At 55.5% G+C, this 16,494-nt stretch overlaps 1 protein-coding gene across 1 annotated transcript in view; it reads left to right on the forward strand.

Annotated features, from left to right (window-relative positions):
• Coro2a (coronin 2A) overlaps positions 1–14,207 on the forward strand; it is a 28,897-nt gene extending 14,690 nt beyond the window's left edge. The window contains exons 3-12 of the mRNA XM_076841117.2: positions 2,607–2,723; positions 6,236–6,385; positions 7,808–7,987; positions 8,893–9,009; positions 9,794–9,898; positions 10,554–10,650; positions 11,434–11,546; positions 11,852–11,942; positions 12,831–13,105; positions 14,082–14,207. Of these exons, the coding sequence (XP_076697232.2) occupies positions 2,607–2,723; positions 6,236–6,385; positions 7,808–7,987; positions 8,893–9,009; positions 9,794–9,898; positions 10,554–10,650; positions 11,434–11,546; positions 11,852–11,942; positions 12,831–13,105; positions 14,082–14,207 (1,371 nt within the window). The remainder of the gene's footprint in view (positions 1–2,606; positions 2,724–6,235; positions 6,386–7,807; positions 7,988–8,892; positions 9,010–9,793; positions 9,899–10,553; positions 10,651–11,433; positions 11,547–11,851; positions 11,943–12,830; positions 13,106–14,081) is intronic.
• The last annotated feature ends 2,287 nt before the right edge of the window (positions 14,208–16,494 follow it).

Raw genomic sequence — 16,494 nt, forward strand, 5'->3', positions numbered from 1 at the left:
CTCACTCACACACCTGGAACAAATGACACAAGTCCAAGTTCTCTGAATGGGTGTGTGTGTGTCCCTCCGGTGTGGGACCCTTTCCCTAGGGGAGAGCTGAGCTGGACAGAGTATTTCCAGAGGGGAGCCCAGGGTTGCCTCCTCTGCTTGCAAGCTACTAAGATGCATGCACGCCTAAAGTTAGCCCCAGGAACCAGAGGCCCAAGTGGCTGCGTTTCCTAGTTTGCCCAAGGTGACCAGAAAGCCCTGTGCCCACTATCATGGAGCCTGCCCAATTCCCAGCCTCGTTACGCAAAGCCAGACACTATCTCTGACTTGCTCAGTTGCAGTTAGGCATGGTCTCTGGGGTGCCACACAGATGTGTAGTGGTCAGCTGGGGGTAGCTCAGCAATAGAACATACGTTTAGCTGGGTTCAATGCCCAGCACCAAAAAAAAAAAAAAAGAAGAAGAAGTGCCATTTCTGCAAAGTCAGGGAGGTGAGAGAAGGAGAGGAAGTCCCCTGAGTCCACTCTGTTGAAAGTTCCTTTGCAGGGCGGGGGTGTGGTCCAGTGGGGAAGTGCTTACCTGGCATGCACAGGCTCTGGGCTTATCCCCAGTACTGCCAAATAAGTAAATAAACAAGCAAAGTTCTTTAAAAGAAAGTTCCTTTGAGCCAGGTGCTGTGGTGCACTCCTGTAATCTCAGCAACTCAGAAGGTAGAGGCAGGAGGATTGCAAGTTTTAGGCCAGCTTCAGCAATTTAGCAAGGCCTTGAGCAATTTAGAGAGCCCTTGAGCAACTTAGACCCCGGATCAAAATATAAAATAAAATAATGTGGCTTCATGGGAAAGCAGCCCTGGGTTCAATATCCAGGACCAAAAATTTTTAAAAAAGAAAAGAAATTGTATCTGTCACTTCCAATGGGGCCTGCCACCTGGCACATCAAGAGTATTGGCAGGATGGGTGGGTGGCCCACCTTCTCCTCTTCTGTCTCTTCCCCTGTAAAGAGGCATCCTGGGGGGTGGCTCGGGGGCCTGAGGCTGGATGGTGGCTGTGGGGTGGACCAGGCCTGAGTTTAGGTCCTTGTTTTGACAGGGCCATGAATGTGCTGTGCCAAAGGAGTGTGCCGTCACTGCCAGGCCCAGGTTTCTGGGACTTGGCTGGTCTGGTGGTTCCTTGAGCCCAGGAAATCCAGGTCCGTGGGTGGGGCTGGAAGTCTCAGCTCAGGGCTGTGGGGGCCAGGCTGCGGGGCCCGGGCTGCGGGGCCTGTATTTCCTTCCTTGCATGGGTGCAGGAATTCTCCGCAGGAAATGGGGGGCTGTGTTCTAATGGAGGTACAGGCACACACTGCCACATTCTCCGTTTCAAAGTCAATGCAGTGGGTCAGTGTGGTCACAAAGCTGTGTGACCCTCATCACTATCCGATTCCAAAATTATTCGTCATTCCAAAAAGAAACCCCCTACTCACTAGTCTCCCCACACAGCAGCCCCTCTCCCCAGTCCTAGGCAACCACTAATCTGCCTTCTGCTCCATGATTTTTTTTTTTTGGTCCCTCAGATTAAGCCCAGGGGCACTTAACCACTGAGCCACATCCCAGCCCAGTCCATTTTATTTTTTATTTTGTGACAGGGTCTCACTAAGTTGCTTGGGACCTTGCTAAGTCTCTGTGACTAGCCTTCAACTTCCTGTCTCAGCCTCCCAATGGCGGATTATGGTGTGTGCACCGAGCCTGGCTTTTTTGGGCTTAACTGAATCATTCTACCTCAGGCTTCTAAGTAGCTGGGACAACAGAAACCCTCCAGGGTGCCTGGCCTTTTACACCTGTCTTCTAATGTAGCACAATGTTTTTCATGTTTCATCCACGTTGTACTATGTATCAGTACTTCATTCCTTTTCCTAGCCGAATAATACTCCATGGTATGAATGCACAACACTGTAGATATCCATTCATCACTTGATGAACATTTGGGTTTCCAGTTTGGGGATGTGTTTGTGTGTGTGTATGTGTAGTACTAGGGATTGAATCTAGGGTTTCAAGCATGCTAGGCAAGCCTTGTACCGCCGAGCTACATCCCCAGCTCTTTTTATTTTGAGATAGTGTCTTACTAAGTTGTTGAGGCTGGCCTTGGACTTGGGATCCTCCTGCCTCAGCCTCCTGAGTTGCTGGGATTACAGGCTTGTGTCACTACGCCTGGCTAACATTGGGAGGTTTTATGTAGACCTGTGTTTGCATTTTCTTGGGGATACACCTCGGGGTGGAATTGCTGGGTCATATAGTAATTCTGTGTGTGACCTTTGAGGAACTGCCCGTCTGTTTTCCCCAAAGGGCTGCACCATTTTTCACAGACGGGCCAGCAGGGTAGGAAGGGACTTGCCCTGTACTGAACACTCCCGGGTGTGGGCACCGTGCCGCCTCGGATCCTCACATGTACCGATTATTCCCTCCACTGGACCCAGGAGGACACTGAGGCTCAGAAAAGTGTCGTAACTCCCCGACGGAACCCGCGGGGAGGCCTAGATCCACGCCCAGATCTGTCCCTTGCGCTTTCCCCTCCGCGATTGCTGACTGGGTGACCTGGGGGTGCTAGACTCACAGTGGCCTCCTCCCCTGGCCAATGTTTCACAGACAGGAAAGTTGGACCCCCACTACCCAAAGGTCTGTGGGCACCGCGGGAACGTCTTAGACATCAAGTGGAACCCTTTTGATGACTTTGAGATCGCCTCCTGTTCAGAAGACACCACGGTGAGTGTGGGCACCTGGCCCCTTGCCTGGAGAGGGCGGGGCGGGGCAGGAGGCCAGGGACATCTACTGGGCCCTGGGGGGCTCACCTTCATCACGGAGGGGGGGTCGCCGCCTGGGGAGGGAGAGACGTTGAGAAGTTCTGGGCACCGTGGGACTTGGGGACCACTCCTCTCTGGGGGCCTCTGTTTCCCCACTTACAAAATGGGTATAATGGCTTCAGCCCATCTCCTAGGACCCAGTGAGGGTCGGCCCCAGTGGGAGAGCCCAGCCTCTGGGGGACTGCAGAATGCTGCGAGGAACGTTTTTATTGTGGTCAAAAAATAACATGCCACTCGATCTCACAGACGGTGGGGAAGTAAACTATAAAATGATGGAAACAGGAGCCTTGTTGACCGTGGACCCCATAAAGCTGGGTGTGGTGGCCCACACCTGTGATCCCAGCCACTCAGGAGGCTGAGGCTGGAGGATCTCGAGTTCAAGGCCAGCCTCAGCAATTGAGCAAGTTTCCCTGTCTCAGAATAAAAAGGGCTGGGGATGTGGTTCATGGGTTAAGCACCCCCGACTTCAATTCCTGGTACCAAAACAAAACAAAATATGGGCTCCAGAACCATCCCAGAAGGTCAGTCCACCATCCCAAAAGGTCAAGGTCAGTCCCACCAACTTTCTTTTCTTCTTTTTAGATGAGGTCTTGCTGTGTTGCCCAGGCTGACCTTGAACTGCTGGGCTCCAGTGGTGATCCTCTTGCCTCAGCCTCCTGGGTACCTGGGACTGCAAGCATGAAACACCACGCCCAGTTTTCACCCACTTTTTTGAGCTCCTACTGTATACCAGAGACCTAGTCACTGTCACCACAATGTTCAGTGTCATTTACTTATAATTCATCCTGTAGCTCCTCCTAAAAGAACAATGGCTGTGGCTTAAGAAGCGCGGGTGCGACCAGAAGATGACAATCAGGTGACAGGGCAGGCATCATTCCTTGCAATCCCGCTGCATTCTTGACTCATGGCACGTAGTTCACTCCGTCTTCCCAGAGACCCCACAAGGGAGAATGTATTTCGGGTGGACAAGCCCAGGGTCAGAGAGGGGCAGCACCTTGCCACGTTACGATGACAGGTGTGACTGACACCAGAGCCCCTCCTCTGTCTGCGGAGCTGTGCCACGTTCCTCAGAGCCGCAGATGGAGGACACAGGGAAACAGCTCTGTGGGCCGAGCGCCTGCTCTAGCTGGGCCCTGCCTGGCAGCTGCGGCAGGAAGGGAGATAGAGTGGCTCGCAGCACCTCCTGCTGGATGAGAGGAGGCGGAACAGTGTGTCGGGCAAGGCGGGCAGGCACTCCCGAGGCTTTGTGCCCATACAGGACACTGCTGAGAAACGTAAGGGACAGCTTCACCAAAAGGGCAATCAAGGCCTGGCACAGAGGGCCTTTCTCTAGTGAGTGTGGCTGCTGGCAGGATGCCACCCCTAGCTCAGCCCGCCCTCCCTGATCCCTTCTCTCTCCAAGCAGCTCTGAAAGCCCCCTAGAAGGACAGTCACTCTCTCTCTCTTTTTTTTTTTTTTTTCTTTTTGGTACCATGGGTTGAACCCAGGGGCACTTGACCACAGAGCCACATCCCCAGCCCTGTTTTAGAGACAGGGTCTCACTGAGTTGCTTGGCACCTCACTTTTGCTGAAGCTGGCTTAGAACTCACTATCCTCCTGCCCCAGCCTCCTGAGTCCTGGGATTACAGGCCCAGCTAGGTCTATTTATTAAAGACCTCATGGCCTGCCGCGGTCGCTCCTCTGATGGCCCAGGGGCAGTGGCCGTGATTATTGGGATTGGGGTGTCTGTTGGTCAGCTCTCTGTAGCTGTGACAAATGCTGGAGAAGACAACCTAGAGGGGGAACGACGTATTTGGGCCTCTGTTTTCAGAGGTTCGGTCCACGCTGGGCTGGCTCCACTGCGCTGGGTCTGAGTGGGGCAGAGCCTCATGGCAGAAGGGGGTGGCAGGGGAAAGCCGCTCACTCATGACAGCAAGTAACAAAGAGAGAAAAGGGCCCCCAGGGACAAGAAATGCCCTTGCAGGGCACACGGTGAGAGGCACTTCCTCCAGCTAACACCCCCCACCCCGTCCTAAAGCTGCCACCATGTCCCACAATGCCATCAAGCTGTTAATGCCTCTGTGGATCAATCCACTGATGCCGTCAAAGCCTCACCATCTCATCCCCTTCCTAAAGCCCCAACATTGCTGCCTTGGACACCAAACCTTCCACCTTCCATGAGCCGTTGGGGGACACCCAAGCCTCAACAGAGGGGAGCAAATTCATTCTGGGTAAATGCATCCGTGGAAAGTGCCAGGCTGCCTGCTCTGTGCCCCCAGGCCCTGGGCTGGGCACCATGGGGATGGGCCAGCAGCAGACCTGCCCAGAGCCTGTGTTCCAGCCAAGTCCAGCTCTGTGCAGCGACAGCCCTCCCCGGCCTGCCCTGTCTGAAGCCTGTGCCTCTCCAGACAGAGTTCACTTCCTAGTTTCAGATCCAAGGCCATCAGGAAACAGGTGTTAGCTGAATGATTTTAAAAGTCTCCCACCTGAAAAACCTGTCTGTCCCTAAGGGAAGTGTACACACATCACGTAGGACCTGAGAACCCGGCAGGACAATAGGAATGTCAAGGCAGCACCATCCCTGGCTGCATCTCCATCGGTGTTCTCAGGATGGGCTTCCTCTTTGCCACGGCAGCCCCCCTCTGTGTTCAGACGACACCACTCTAGAAGGGAGCCCAGGCCCTCACGGTGAAGCTCAGCCTAGGACCCCTCCAGCCCAGCCTCCTGGCCAGTGGTCTTTCCTCCCCCAGGCCACCCACAGTTCCTCTCTAAGTCAAGTCTGTGGCTGCCCTTCCCTGCTCCAGGGCCCACAGTGATTCCCTAGTGCCCTGGGAACATAGCCCAACCCCTTCATACTGACAGTTGAGGCTCCACTCTGGGCCTCGGGGCAAGGAGAAGGAACACTCTTTGAGCAGTCTTCCTAGGCTGAGAAGCAGATTTGCACTGGCATCCAGCCTGGGAGACATGCCTACAGTCCACCCACCGGCCACCACCTCCGGCCGTCAAGATGGCAGAAATGAAGCCAGGCATGGTGGGACACAGCTGTAATCCCAGGCACTCAAGAGGCTGAGGCAGGAGGATCACAAGTTGAGGCCAGCCTCAGCAATTTAGCAAGACCCTAAGCAACTTAGAGAGACCGTGTCTCAAAGAAATAAAAAGAGCTGGGAATGTAGCTCAGTGGTAAAGCATCCCAGGTCCAATCCCTAATACAAAAAAAAAAAAAAGATGGCAAAGATTCCCTGGCGGCACATTTGGAAACATAGACTCATCTCTGATCAAAATCGGCCCCTAAAGCCCTGTCCCCGCTCTGAGTGAAGAGCAGCTATGCAGAGCTCCTCCCAGTCTTCTGCTGGGCACCACACGGATCTGTGGCTTAGGGTGGAAAGGTACCAATGTGCCCCGGATGACACTCCCCGGACCATGTCTCCCTACCAGATTAAGATCTGGGACATCCCCAAGCAGCTGCTGACAAGGAACCTCACAACCTACAAGAAGGAGCTGGTGGGCCACTCGCGCAGGGTGGGCCTGGTGGAGTGGCACCCCACGGCCGCCAACATCCTCTTCAGCTCTGGCTACGACTACAAGGTGAGGCTGCCCCGGAGTTTTCTGGGGCTTCCCAGAGGAGTCCCCGCGAGCTGGGGGCTTAGGACAACAGAGACTCCCTCGCTCCTACTTCTAGAGATGGGTAATGGGGAATCCTGGTGTTCGGAGGCCACGCTCCCTCCCGAGGCTCCAGGGAGAATCCTTCTGTGCCTCTTCTGGCATCTGGGGGCTCCAGGGGTCCTTTGGCTGGTAGCTGCATCACCCCAATCTCTGCCTCTGTCTTCACGTGGCCGCATCGCTGTGTATTCTTTCCTGGTCTTAGAAGGCACTCCTGCCATTGGATTGAGGGCCCACCCTAATTTATCGGGACCTCGTCTTAATTAACTATACCTGCAAAGACCGTATTTCCAAATAATGTCACATCTGAGGTTCTGGGTGGACATGAGTTTTCTCAGGGGGACACTGTTCCGGCCATTACTGCCTGCCTGGAAGGGACCAGCTTCCTTGGCTCCACTGACTGCCCATCAATGGGGACAGTTTACAGCCCAGGAGACCTGGATGCTGTCCGGCTTAGTCACGGACTTGCAGTATGATCTGGGACTGTCCCTTTGCCTTTTCTTGGCCTCGGTGTCGCAGTCTGTGGACCAGTGGGTCGGTGAGACCCCAGGGTAGTTTCCCAGCTCTCCTCTGACTGTACTGGGTTTGCCGAGGCTCTGCAGGGACCTCTGTGGTGGGTCAGGGAGTGGCTGGGAGCCCTTGGAGGGCTCTGGGCCTTCCGCAGCCCTCTGATCACAAGTGGATTTCTGAAGCCAGGTGTGTGATGCACACCCAGCCACTCAGGAAAATTCCAAGTTCAAGGCTAGTCACAGCAATTTAGGGAGACCCTTTCTCAAAATGGAAAATAAAAAAGAGCTGGGGATGTAGCTCAGTGGTAAAGTGCCCCTGGGTTCAGTCTCTAGTACCTGCGCGGGGCGCGGGGGAAGAAGCGCTTTTGTTACCTGTTTGTGCAGCGCCGTCTGCCGGGCTACCCTGTGCGGGTGTGCAGGCTGTTCTGCACCCAACTCCAGGGGGCGCTGTTCACATCCCAGGCTATGAGCACGGGTGGCCTTGGAGCTGCATAGGGCCCTGGTTATCCCCGGGAAGTGGAAACTGCTGCTGATAACTGCCTGAAACCCCCTGGATTAGCTAGTGGGTCCCCTGGGGTCCTGCCCGCATGGAGGCTGTCTTGCTCAAAGGCAGATGGTGTTTTCCTGTCACTGCGGACAGCCTGACTCCTGGCTTCCCCCTCCCGCCACAGGCGCGCCCACCCTCCCTCCCTCCCTGTCTTCTGGGCCAGGCTGCCAGCTGCGGCTTCCCTCCCGGGGATACTGTGTTTCCCTGCATCCTGGTCAGCCGGCGGGCGTGTGGCTCTGGGGGCTGGGCGGGGGTGGCCTCTGCACTTAGAGCCAGCACTCCACCGTGCAGGTGATGGTCTGGAACCTGGATACAAAGGAGTCTGTCATCGTGAACCCCGTGAGGACAATTACCTGTCACCAAGATGTGATCCTCTCCATGTCCTTCAACACCAACGGCAGCCTGCTGGCTACTGCCTGTAAAGACCGCAAGATCCGGATTCTTGACCCCCGTCTAGGAACTATCCTCCAGGTCAGTGCTGAGCCAGGGTCTGGCTTGGAGTCCAAGAATGGGGTGGGGAGGCTTCTGAGAACAGCTGGCCCCCTGTCAGCACCCGGCTCTCTCTGTAGGCAGCATCCGCATCTGGCCTCTCGGCACCGCTGGGAAGTGAGATAAGTCATGCCCATTTTTCAGGTGAGAAAACTGAGGCCAAAGAAGCCTGAAGTGTCTCTTGCACTTCATGAGCTAGGATTTGAACCTGGTCTAACTCCAAGACTGGTCTGTGTGCCTCAGCTCTGTCACTAGCTGGGGGTCAGTGACCCTCGGCAAACACTTCCCACTCTCTGAGCCTCTCTGCTCATCCGCGACAATAGGCTGTTAGTCCTTCCTCTCAGAAGACTAAAGAGAACAACCCTAATGCCACCTGCACCAGCCCCATGCCTGGCTCACAGCGGGTGCTCAGTATGGCTGGGCAAGATATGGAGCTGGCAGGAGGTTTCCTATATCCTACCTCTGAAAAATAGTGGGCAGGCTGGGTGTGGTGCCGCACACCTGGGACCCCAGCAGCTCAGGAGGCTGAGGCAGGAGGAGCATGAGTTCAAAGCCAGCCTCAGCAACTTAGCGAGGCCCTCAGCAACTCAGTGAGACCCTATATAAAAATATAAGAGGGCTGGGATGTGGCTCAGGGGTTACGTGCCCCTGGGTTCAATCCTCAGTACCAAAAAAAAAAAAAAAAGAAAGAAAGAAAGAAAAGAAAAAATAGTGGGAGAATCTTCGTGTAGATGGGAGTGATCCGGGAAGGCTTCCTGGAGATGGTGCCCCTGGGTGGCTTCTCCAGCAGAGTTGGGGGGCTCCTTCCACGTGGAGCAGAACCCCCAGCTCATGGCCCAGGAGTACCCTCCCAGCGTCCCTGACACTGACTCCACCTTTCCCTCCAGGAAGCCAGCTACAAGGGGCACCGGGCCAACAAGGTGCTGTTCCTGGGGAACATGAAGAAGCTGCTGTCCACGGGCACGTCTCGGTGGAACAACCGGCAGGTGGCCCTGTGGGACCAGGTGAGCCTCAGGCACCGGCCGGCCCTCAGCTGAGGGTGGGCTTCGTCCTTCTCGGGGGTCTCTCACACGCACTTGGCAGAGTCTGCCCAGGGCAGGGGCGGGGTTCAGGGTGAAGAGCAGGGAGATGCCCCTGGGCAAGGCCAGACCTTGTGCAGCTGGTCACTGAAGGAGTCAGGAGCCCCCGGCTTCAATTCCCGATGCCAGACAGTAAACTCTCACACAAGATGGGGGAAGGCAGGCAGCAGGGGGCAGAGTGAGATCAGGTGTGCCAAAAGAGACCCGGTAATGACAAAATGCCGACCAAATAGGTGGAGGGGTACATAAGTGCTTTATTTATTTATCATGGGACTAGGGATTAGACCCAGGGATGCTTAACCACGGAGCAGCACCCCCAGCCCTTTTTATCTATTTATTTATTATTTTGAGAGGGTCTTTCTCAGATTCTGAGAGTCTTGCTAAGTTGCTGAGGCTGGCCTTGAACTTGCCATCCTCCTGCCTCAGCCTCCCGAGTTGCTGGGATTACAGGTGTGCACCACCCGCCCAGCTTGTTTTAGTCCCTTTAAAATGTTATGTCCACCTGGGGCACTTGACTCCTCCAAGTCATTATGACAACCCACAAATTGGTCCCCAAGAGCCAGGGACTCAACACATACACACAAAGTCAGTATTCTTTCTCACACACACGTGTGTGCATACACGGCCCTGTGGCAAGGATCCTAACCTCAGAGCACCACCGAGGCCCCCAGGGGACTCACGGGCCTTCCTGGTCTCCCTTCCCTTGCAGGACAACCTCTCTGTGCCTCTCACAGAGGAGGACCTGGACGGCTCCTCAGGTGTGCTGTTTCCCTTCTACGACGTGGACACCAACATGCTCTACATAGTGGGGAAGGTCAGCCTGGCACAGGAGGGAGGTGGCCACCTGGAGCCCTGAGGCAGAAGGCAGAGATGTCCCAGGCTTGGCCCCACTGGTGCCCAGCCTGGGCCCTTGCGGATATAGGGCAGGGACAGGCCACTCTTCCCCATGGGAGAGCACCCCTCTGCCACCTTCCTTGCTCCAGAGGAACTTGTCCCTCCCCAACTCTGGGTCCAGAGCGTTTCTCAGCAGGGCACTGTGAAGCTGGGGCAGAGCAGGTGTCCACCCCGTAGGGCTGTCCATACCTGGTACCTCTGACCTCTTCACCGATGCCAGGATGGGTGCGCTCCTCACCTCCAAGTCATTACGACAACCAGCAATGTCCCCCGAGGGCCAAGACTCCCCGGTTGTCTCTGGGGACCTGCCAGTGCTGACCTCCGTGGGTGGCACTAGGGTGGGCGTAGGTTCAGGCCTGTCTCCCCAGAGCTTTGCCTGGCCTTGGAGGAATCTGGGGGGTTGGTCATGGTCGGAGGAACTCTCTTGCCTGCCCTGGTGAGGGGCCCAGCTCCCTGGTGTCCCCTGTGGGGGGGGCACTGCCAGCTGTTCATGCTAAGAGCGGGGGTCTGGCCGCCTGGCGGTGGCTGGGGTGTGCTGCTGGGCACCGCCCGAGTCTGGCCTCCTCGTTTCCCAGGGAGACGGCAACATCCGCTACTATGAGGTGAGCGCCGAGAAGCCCCACCTGAACTACCTGACCGAGTACCGCTCCTACAACCCGCAGAAGGGCATTGGTGAGCGGGGCCCCGGCTGCGGGGGTGGCAGGGAGCAGCCAGCCAGCGGGAGGGGACCCACAGCGGCCCTGACCTGTGGGCTGTCTTAGCCACTTCCTGTTGCCAGTAGCACAGTATTGACAACAGATGAGGTGTGTTTTGACTCGGGATCCTCAAGGTCCAAGGTCAGGGGGCTGCATCTGGTGATGGTCTTTGTGCTGGCAGAGTCCCGGGGCAGCACAGGGTGTCATGAGATGGGACAGGAGCATGCATGTGTGTGGCCACTGGGGTTCAGCCAAGAGGGCTCTACCCTGATGACCTCCTCCAATCCTAATCCCTCCCGTCTCTCCACGCGGCAGTTGGATTCAGTTCCCAGCTCTTAATTCCTCACAGCAGAGATGGAATTTCAGTATCTGAGGTCTTGGAGGACTCCGATATTGAAATTCCTATATTGAAATCAGAGCCTCCAGGGAGCAAGCCCCTCCTCCTTTCTTTAGGGATTTAAGAAGATCCAACTTTTTATCCATAAGAAACCCTCTTTAGCTGGACGCAGTGGCACATGACTATGATCCTAGCTCCTCAGGAGGCTGAGGCAGGAGGATGGCCAGTTGGAGGCAGAGTCCGACTGTCTCAACCCCATTCTCCCAGTGCAGGGCCTGGCCCCGCGTAGGTGTCGTTCATGAGCTTTTTCGCTGAGGGGAGGTGGCAGGAGGAGGGCAGTCTCTCTCCACGTCCAGGTGTGCAGGTCCCTGTGGCCCCAGCCCAGCCGGAACCTCTTGGCTCTTCTTGGCCCTCTGTCCCCAGGTACCATGCCAAAGAGAGGTCTCGAAGTGTCCTCCTGCGAGATCTTCCGCTTCTACAAGCTGATCACAACCAAAAGCCTCATTGAGCCCATATCCATGATTGTACCCCGGCGGGTAAGGGAGGTGGGGGCCATTCGGGAGGGAACGGGGGGAACCCATCCTGGAGAAGACAGACCCGGGGTTGTCGGGGTTCCAGACCCTCCAGCCCCTACCTTGGTGGCAGCCACAGGACAGCGGAGAGCCGCTTCTCCAAGGGAAAGCCTTTCTCATGGTCAGGGTGACATCACTGGGGCCAGGGGTCCTGGCTCTCTCCCTACCTCAGCTCTTGAGCTGCTGTGTGTCTTTGGGCAAGCCCCTTTGGTCTCTGGGCCTGGGTTTCCTCCATTCAGCAGGAGTCACCATCTGGACTTTCCTTGCAGTCGGAATCCTACCAGGAGGACATCTACCCGCCCACAGCAGGGGCCCAGCCCTCCCTGACTGCCCGGGAGTGGCTCAGTGGGATGAACAGAGGTGAGGAACGTGGGGGGGAGTGGTGGAATCCCAGTGGCCCCAAGAGCAGTTGGACCTGTATTTTTATTTTCTTGTGGCCTCTGAGGAGAGGCCCTTGACAGACACGTGAAAGGCCAGGAGAGCAGGGACTTACCCAGGTGGCTCCGAAAACTCCCTCCAACCCGAGGGGTATTTCCCCAGGAAAGCATCACACCTGGGCTCCCCAGGGCGACTGACCAGACTCGGCCAGACTCCCCAGCCGTCCCCACTTCTATGGCTGCAGTTATTTGACTCCAGGGAACCCTCTAGGCTGCAGGCCCCACCCAGGCTCCCCCAGCCTGGCCTGCCCCTCTGTCCCCCTCCTGCCCAGTGAGGGCAGGCTCCTCCCTCCCCACCTCGCTGCTTCCTGCCCCCTCCGTGTCCTCCCACGCCAGGTGAAGGGAGCCCCCTGGTGCACTGGAAGAGCCTCAGCTGGGGCCAGAGGCCGTCAGCTCCCTGTTCTGTGTGGCCCTTAGACAGGGCCTGCTCCTCCCTGGACCTGTTTCCTCCCCCATATGCCTGATGCCCACCTCCCCTGCTTCCCAGGACGGTTGGGAGGACTAAGGAACTTGGTAGATGGCAGAGTGCAGATAGGACCATCTTTAGAGTCAGGACAAGGTGTCACTCAAGGAGTTCCCCGTGCTTGGGGACAGCCCCAGGGCCTGAACTGGGCTGTTCCCACAAAGGAGCCTTTGCTTAGTTACACACGTGGCTACTCGGGTCTGATTGTCCCATCCATCCGTGGACTTGTGCCATTCCGCAGTGGCTGGATCTCCTGCGCCTGTTGTATGTCGCTGTGTGGCTGTGTGTCTGCCTGTGTCCGCGTCCCATGCGCAGTGCTCTTACCGCCCTTGGCTTCTTCCCTCCCAGAGCCAATCCTGGTGTCCCTGAGGCCCGGCTCCCAGCCCCTGAGCCCCCGGCCACTGCCTCCAGAGAAGCCCCTCTCCAGCCCCACGGCCCGGACCTCACCCCGGCTCTTGGACCACACTGCAAAGCTGTCTGCAGAGGACGGCCAGAGGCCCCTCTCCCAGCCGGAGGGGAAGGCGCCAAGGTGGGCTACGGAACACAGGCCCGAGGAGAAGAAGTCCTGGCTCACAAATGGCTTTGATATTTTCGAATGTCCCCCACCAAAGACAGAGAACGAGGTGGGAAGGGGGTCTGCTGGGGGGCGGGGTCAGTGGAAGGGCCCCGAGGGAGGAGGGGAGGGGGGTGAGAGCCCACCTAGGCCTTCACTCACTCTGTGACTTAGACAGGTGGTGGGAAGCCCTTGGTCAAGTGCCTGGGGCTTGACCTGCTGAGCATCCAGGCCCTTCCCCTGCTGACATTCTGGGGTTTCCTGGGCTTTTGGAGTCAACATCTGTTACATCCCTACTGAGAAGCAGGGCTACAGGCTTTGTGATCACATTCCCTGGGCAGCCCTGGGGTCAGTGCAGAGGAGCTAAAAGCATAGAGGGGGGGTGGGTGTCTCAGAGGGATCTGATCATGGCCTTGGAGCCAGGGCCCAAAAGTCTTCATGCTTCAGTTTCCACGTGTCAAGGGAGGCTACTGACACTGCCCCTCGTTAGGGATGTCATGAGGATTCAGGGGGATAACAACAACATCTAATAGCTGTTCTACGCTGCAGCCACCAATGATGAGGTTAATTTTCTAACCCCCCCACCCGCCCGCCCCAGTTCCCAGAGGAGGAAATTGAAGCTCAGAGAGGGTAGGTAAATTGCCCACGGTCACACAGTTACCGATGGTGAAAACACCAATCTCCAAATATCCTTTCAGCTATCCTTTAGGGATCCATGAAAGCAAAATATATGTCTGAATCATTCAAGACTTTTTTAAAATTGTTGGGTAAACTAAACAAGATCTTTGTAAAAGATCCAAGCAACAGTGACCCTTCACTAATTTAATCACAATTAAATGGCTTTGATATTTTCAAAAGTCTCCCACCAAAGACACAGAACGAGGTGTGAAGAGGGTCTGCTAGGGGGCGGGGTCAGTGGAAGGGCCCGGAGGAAGGAGGGGAGGGGGACAAAGAGAGGTAATGTTTTGGCTCTTCTGCTGGGGACCTGCCCCAGCCGCAGTCCAGGCCACCCAGGTGATCTTGCCCTCTGCCCTGTGCTTTTCCAGCTGCTGCAGATGTTCTATCGGCAACAGGAGGAGATCCGAAGGCTCCGCGAGCTGGTGACCCAGCGGGAAGTCCAAGCCAAGCAGTTGGAACTAGAGATCAAAAACTTGCGCATGAGCTCAGCGTAGTTCTGAGCAGAGGCCTCTGCCATCCTGGCCCTCAGGGACGCCACTTGGCTCTGTGGGGAGGTCCAGAACCAAACCACAAGTCCCCCGAGAACAACCACTATTTCTATATTTTTTACCAGAAAACAAAACTCTCAGTCACTGAAGGAGATTCCAGTAGGACGTGGTGCCGTTTCCTATTTGCCTTCTCGCAGCAGTTTCTGCACTGACTGTTTTTAGATGTTCTGTTGAATTCTGCTTCTGAGGTCCACATGGAGCTGTGACTTCTCAAGGGGCAAGAACACTGCAGGAAGTCAGAGCTGGTAGAAGTGGGGAGGTCAGGCTGCCTGTCATCTCGTGCAGAATGGGGGGAAACGGAGGCAGGAGGGCAGTGTTCCCACTGACCCCATCCCAACTGACACATGCTTCATATGTTGGACTATGGAGTCCGTGATTCTGCTACTCCAAAAAGAAATTTAGAAGTTTGAAAACCAGTGACCTGGCCCAACTCGTTCTTTGAAAAGTGAGGAAACTGAGGCTGAGAGGCAGGCGGGTGAGGCTGGGCTGAGCACCTGGTCTCCTGGGTGAGTCTTTCTGCTGTTTCTGGCCCTGTGCACTTCTCAGCCCCCAGGACAGGAATAAGTTGGGTCTGGCCTCACCTGGGCCTTGACTGACTTGGTGACCTCTTGCAAAGTCTTTCTTTCTCTGGTCTCAGTTTCTCCATGTTAAGAAGGGGGACTCTGGATGAGCTCCCTCCGCAGGATCTGCCACCAGAGACCTGGACTTGAGGAAAACCACATGTGGGCCTGGGTTTGCTGCAGAAACTCACACTGACCAAGGGGTCAAGTTTAAGGTCAGGGAAATGAGTCAAGATTTAGCCCAACTCTAGAACTCAGACAGGCAGTCAAAACCTTCCTTTCCAGCCTGCCTCAGATGGATGTGAGTAGACCCCGTCTCCTATGTGGGGATGCAGACCTCAGAGCTGTGTCCTTGACTGCTGACTACACAGCGCCTCCTGCAGGAGAATGTAGGCAAAAGAGCCCCCACACCCCAGGAGGCAGTGGGTCCCCAGCACGGGGTACCAGCAGAGCCCTGTGGTCACTCACCGATGGCAGTTTCCAGAGAGGGATGAGTGCACTAGGTAAAAAGTAGGACCACAGATGACCCTGAAGTTCCCTTCTGGCCCAAAAGTCTTCTGCATCGGTTTCCTGGGTCAATTCAGCAACCAAGCCAGACTGGGAATGATGAGGAGTAAAACTCATTCCTCCTTCCCCAAGAAGAGTGGACATCACATTGGGTGACTGGAGCTCAGATGGGGACAGCAGGAGTTACCAACCTGGAAGGGAGCCCTGTACATTAGAATCCCCTTGACAGCATTCAGGAAATAGATGCCCAGGACTCACCTGGATCCACTGAAGCCAACTCTGGTGAAGGGCCTGGCCCTCTGCATAAGCTGCCCAGGTGATTCTGCAATTCAGTGGACTCATCTGTCAGTACCTATTTGCCGTAAAGATGAGAATAGTGAGTGCCAGACAGGAGCCTGGGAATCAGTGCTGATGGTAGTCTCACCCCCCCCACCCCCACTAGCTAAGGCTGATGTCCCCCATTAGCACACACCAGAGATCCACGGTCCTTGTCTTATCTCCATTTCCTCAGTTACTGAGACTCACTCCCAGCCAAAGCAACAGCCAAGTTGCCTTACTGTGCCGCAGAGCAAAAAGCCAAGTCCCAGGCATTGTCAGGAAAGTAGAGTCCCTGGATGGAGTTACCCCATGCACTTCATTTGTGGCCACACTTTACAGTTTACACAGCCCCTTGTCTGTTCACTGGCACGTGCTACTGGAACACAGGTCTGTGAGTATTATAATCCCCTGTTCAGAAGGGAAGACCTAGCCTCAGAGAAGTGAAAACCTCATGTCCAAGGTCATTAGCTGCCAAGCTAGAGGTGTGTGTGTGGGGGGGGTGCATTTAGAGAGCTTCTGAACATGACTGCCTGGTGCCATCCCTTCCCAGCCCCCTCCCCCCCCAGGGACCCAGACCTCCCACTCAAAAGCAGGACACAGGCAGCTTTGAACAAACTCTTTTTCTTTCCTTTTTTTTTTTTTTTTACATTTAGAATAAATTATTTAAATTATTTCACAGCAAGGGAGAGGGATAGATAATTTTTATTCGATATTTTTTAGAACCATATTTTTTAAAAACTACTTTTTTTTTTTTTTTTAATGTTCTTGAGCTGATGGAGCAGAACATGCCCAGCACTGGACATGTCCTGCACTCAGACAGTCTCCTTACTGCAGACCCCGGGAGCCCC

The sequence above is a fragment of the Callospermophilus lateralis genome, chromosome 2 (assembly GCF_048772815.1).
Source record: "Callospermophilus lateralis isolate mCalLat2 chromosome 2, mCalLat2.hap1, whole genome shotgun sequence".
Classification (NCBI taxonomy): Eukaryota; Metazoa; Chordata; class Mammalia; order Rodentia; family Sciuridae; genus Callospermophilus; species Callospermophilus lateralis.